This window comes from Triticum urartu, chromosome 4 (assembly GCF_003073215.2).
Source record: "Triticum urartu cultivar G1812 chromosome 4, Tu2.1, whole genome shotgun sequence".
Classification (NCBI taxonomy): domain Eukaryota; kingdom Viridiplantae; phylum Streptophyta; class Magnoliopsida; order Poales; family Poaceae; genus Triticum; species Triticum urartu.
In genome coordinates, this window is record NC_053025.1 from 481,838,680 (window position 1) to 481,843,138 (window position 4,459).

Consider the following 4,459-nt stretch of genomic DNA (forward strand, 5'->3'; position numbering starts at 1 on the left):
AGCACCTAGGAGTGGCATAGAGATCCGTGCTATTTAGATGGCATATAATTGGAGCCTTTGGATCTGTGACGGTCCGTCATACCCTCTTCCATGGTTCTCTCGACAGCATGGGCTTCCCGTGCGCGTCACGTGGGTGCCAGGATCTTCTCTGATCGGACCTCGAGCTCTGGCTGTTTTAGCTCCGCAAAATGAATGAAAAGCACACATCACCAACCAGTGCCCCTCCTACTCCGTCCACGCAGCCTATATCCCGACGCCCGAGACCCGATAGGCGTCGCCGAATCAGCGGGGCCCCGGTGACATGCGAAAGGCCGCAGCCAAAACCATCGACATATGTGCGCAGTCCTTTCTCCTCTCCATTTCCTAAAGCCACACCGCCACTTGAGAAGATACTGCCACACCCCTGTCCTCTGCCCCACTCTGCCTCAAATGGATCACGGCGGAGGAGGCCGTGGGATGGTAGGGTACGAGGCGGCTGCGGCGGCGGCTTCCACCAACCAGAAGACCGAAAGCTTCGGAGGCTGGTGAGTGAGACGCCCTCTTCCTCTCCTCCATCCTGGACCGACAATACATACTGGCTCGCTGTGCTGATTCGCCGGCCATTAGTTGAAGCTCGTTGATCTGACCATGTTTTCTGTTCCTCTGCTTCGGTTACCGGGTGATCGCATAGCTAAGGCAGAGTGCTTGGATGCGGCCCTGGCCAGATACTGAAATTTCCATCCGAAAAAATGGGGGATCGATTACGAGGTTCTGCCACTGTAGCTGGTTATAACCGGTGGTCTTGTCTTATCCCAAATTCAAGTGGAAAGCCAAGTGTTTCGCGTGTTTCTTACTGCGTTTTTGGCTTGCTAGTTTGCGTTTAAGCTCACGATTGGGTGGATCGGAGGAGTGCGGGTGAACTTTGCCAAGAAAATATGTGGGGACTGTGACGGGGGTAGCTGCGCAAGGTTAGGCAGAATTTGTGTTCCGGTGGATAATAAAATACTGCAATACTAATAGGTTGGAGTTAAGCCGGCGTACACTGAAAGCAAGCGGTTAGCATTCCGTATTGAACGGCCAGCTGATAAGGTTTTCCCTTTCTGGATGTTAGTTACAGTACTTTCTCTGCGTCTTTCATCTTGCCTCTCTGGAAAGAGATGGCAGTTGACACTTCGTAGCAGATACTCAGCACCTCCAACTTTATTTCTAAGGTGTTGCGTGCGTGTAAATAGGCCTATACTAGGTTGGTCATGCACAAGGTTACACCGGAGAAAGTCAATTTGGTAACTGGGATTAATCGTTCATGGTCTAGATGACATGTTACCACATTGGTATGGTTCGCTGGTCTGCTGTGATAACGCAAATCTTCACCAAAATATCATATTTTTTCTTATTTCTTGAGAGATTAACCAAAATATCTTGCGTGTGTAAGATGTTGGACAGAAATTCATGTAAATATGTAGAGATGTTGAGGTACATGAACCTGACGCATGTAGCAACCTGAAATCCTATTGGATAGATATGGATTTGTTTTTTTTCTTTTCGAAAAGAGGATTACCCGGCCTCTGCATCATAGGATGCACACAGCCATGTAGATTTGGATTTGTATGCATTTGAAATTGGCAAGGTGTAGTTCTGATGCCTGCCATTCAGATTTTTCATATCTCAAACTTGCATAAAACTTATTTAGCCAAAAGGTAAATAGCCCAAACTGGTTGAAAAGCTGGAATATCATAATACACCATAATGCCGGATGCGGCCTTACCTTGATCACAATTATTGGACATGTTTGGAAATTGGATCATTACAAGAGACTGAAAAGCTAGTGTGGTGGCTGAACGAAATGAGCAAATCACTTGTCAAGTAGGAAAACACTATAGTGCATTTAACTCTGGGCCTCCACCGGTGGCATAATGGCCACTTTGAGTAATATATTCGGCAACTCTCTTCTTCTTAATTAATCGATGAGGCAAATCTTTTGCCTCCGTTTCGAAAAAAAAAGTAATATATTCAGGTGGTGGGACTCCTCCCCCGGTGATTTCTCAAAAAAACTCTGGGCCTCCACCTCACATTGTGAGTTTCATATTGGTTCTGTAAAACTGGTTTCCTGTTTTGCTTGGTGGGAATATTTTTAGAATTCTTAAATAAAGTACCGACCAAAATGGGAGAGTAGGAGTGGTGAATCACACTTGTTTTACTTGTAAGTGCTGATAAATACTCTTGCTTCTCACAGATAGAGAATATTTTGTGTTGGCTATTTGATCGGTTAATGCTTACTGTTATGTGCAAATAAAATTTAGGTTTGTAATAATATCTCGTACTCTATTACTATTGTTTAGTTCCAGCTCCAACAGCGTGAAGAAAATTTACCCCATTGACAGTCCAATTAAGAAAAGGAAGTCACAGTATGACCTCAGTGACACAAGGCTGTCATCGCTGAAATACAAGTTTCAGGACCGACCAACTTCACAGGAGGATGAGACTGCAAGAACAGAAAGCTTAGGAGGTGATGACATTTTCATCAACAAGAACTGTAATGTGGACATGGTCAATGTTTACAAGGGATTGGACTCGTGTGAGAATACTCAAAGCCTTTTAGGTGGTTGCATCGAAGTCGACTCCATAAACGGAATTGAGAGCCGGTCTGTGAGAAAATGGGCATCTGCATCCAGCAGCTCAAGCAACAGCATTTCATTGGACACTTACAGTTCTTTTCATAGCTATGGCACCAAAGAGACTGACAGCTGGGTGAGGCCACACCTGGAGCATGATGGCTCAGGTTTGCTGCTGCAAGCATACGATGATGACATTGAGAAAATCTGCTATGTGATGAATGAGCTAGCAGGTGGTGGTGTCGATGGTTCTGCTGATCGTATCATGGATGAGACGCTTTACTCGAATGGCATCGATGATTTCATGATTTTGCCAGCAGGCAAGAATGGTAAAGCACTCGCGCATTTACTTCTGCTTGCATCTGTTTGCTGCCTATATATGTGGATACTAACACTGTGCATGTGGCAATCAAAATCAGGGGAGAAGAAGAAGCAGCTAACCATCGATCAAGAATTCGAGCAGTACTTCTCAAAACTCATGCTTTAGCGTGACCGTAACAGAGAATTTGCTGCCTTGGAAGTGTTGAAAAATGTTCTGCATCCTAACCTATCATGAATAAGCAAATGCAAGTCGGGGCTACCATTGGAGTCAATTCTGTATTTTCTTAACCTAAGTCTTGACATTGCAATGTATATATATATGTTTCCTTTTTCAAAGCCGTACCTTGAGTGACCATCGACTCTTGGCTCCAAATCTGCCATGTTTGTGTATATCTTATGAAGTTATGAATAATGAAAAATCTGGAATTCTAAGCACCGTGTTCCTTTCATCTGCTAGTGTTCTGAATGGATCTGTAAGGAAGCCATATTCCAGAATTGGATGTCGAATTATAGATTAGGCTATTGGTGATCATCGGCCTGCCTAGACTTGTTGCGAGTGAAAATAGCAGTTACTAGGAAATTATTTGGAAGGTTGAAATCTGTCAATCTTGAATTCTTGACGACATGGCCTATTTGGGAGCGTGCATATCAGCCGGTGTCTTCTATCTCACCATGTATGATGCAGAGTTGTCCTTCGGGAGGGCGAAACCCTAGCTGCCATTGTCCCCACCTCCTTGTCCTCCCGGGATGCATGGCACGGCCTGTGCTTATCGTGCGAGGCCCAGGCCCGTCACGCGTGCCACGCCCTCAGGCCCAGGCATCGCCCCTTTGCTAATCAGGCCGGCCCGTCGACACGCCAGGCACGTTAGGCCTGGGTGCTGTTTTGGGGGCAATTTTTTTTGCCTATTTGGGTGTATTTTTTTTGCGGGTAAAAGAGATTATATTAATGAGTGGTTTGGCCACAAAGGCTTACAATCTCATCAGGACCTGAGCGCAACCAGACAGCTGCACGTGGAGAAGAACGCTGCAGCTGGGCAAGTCTATGACTAAGTACATTTTGATCACGAGATATAGCAACAATTTTTAAACTCTCTATCTCCTTGAGTAAACACTTGATTTCACCGATCAAAGCCGCCATCGATGATCTATTAGTACCATGCTCTCGTATCATTGCCGCTGCAACTGAACAGTCTGTCTCAAGGATGAAAGGGGCCGAGCTCCACTCAAGAGCAAGCGAAATACCTTCCATACATGCTAGAACCTCAGCTTCTAGGGCGATGGAACAGGTAAGCAGGAACCTGCACGTGGAGAATATTATGCTACCAGTGTCATCCCTTAGAATCATCCCAACACCTTCATTATTGTCCGCTTCAGAATACGACCCATCTACATTGAGTTTCACCTAGCCCATCGGCGAGAGAGCCCATGATTTGACCTCTCTTTGTTTTGATATCACATGCAGTGTGGCTTTCCCATGTGCACCTTCATCTATCACCATTTTCCCTTTTGCAAAATCACCCTGCCGGAACTGCTGCACTCCAAGAAGG

General features: G+C 45.6%; 1 protein-coding gene across 1 annotated transcript; it reads left to right on the top strand.

Annotated features, from left to right (window-relative positions):
* The first annotated feature begins 262 nt into the window (after positions 1-262).
* Positions 263-3,347, top strand: LOC125552153. Its single transcript, XM_048715635.1, has 3 exons — positions 263-524; positions 2,319-2,920; positions 3,011-3,347. Exons 1-3 carry the CDS (start codon positions 334-336, stop codon positions 3,076-3,078), a joined length of 861 nt encoding a protein of 286 aa, XP_048571592.1. The 5' UTR covers positions 263-333; the 3' UTR covers positions 3,079-3,347.
* Positions 3,348-4,459: the final 1,112 nt, after the last annotated feature.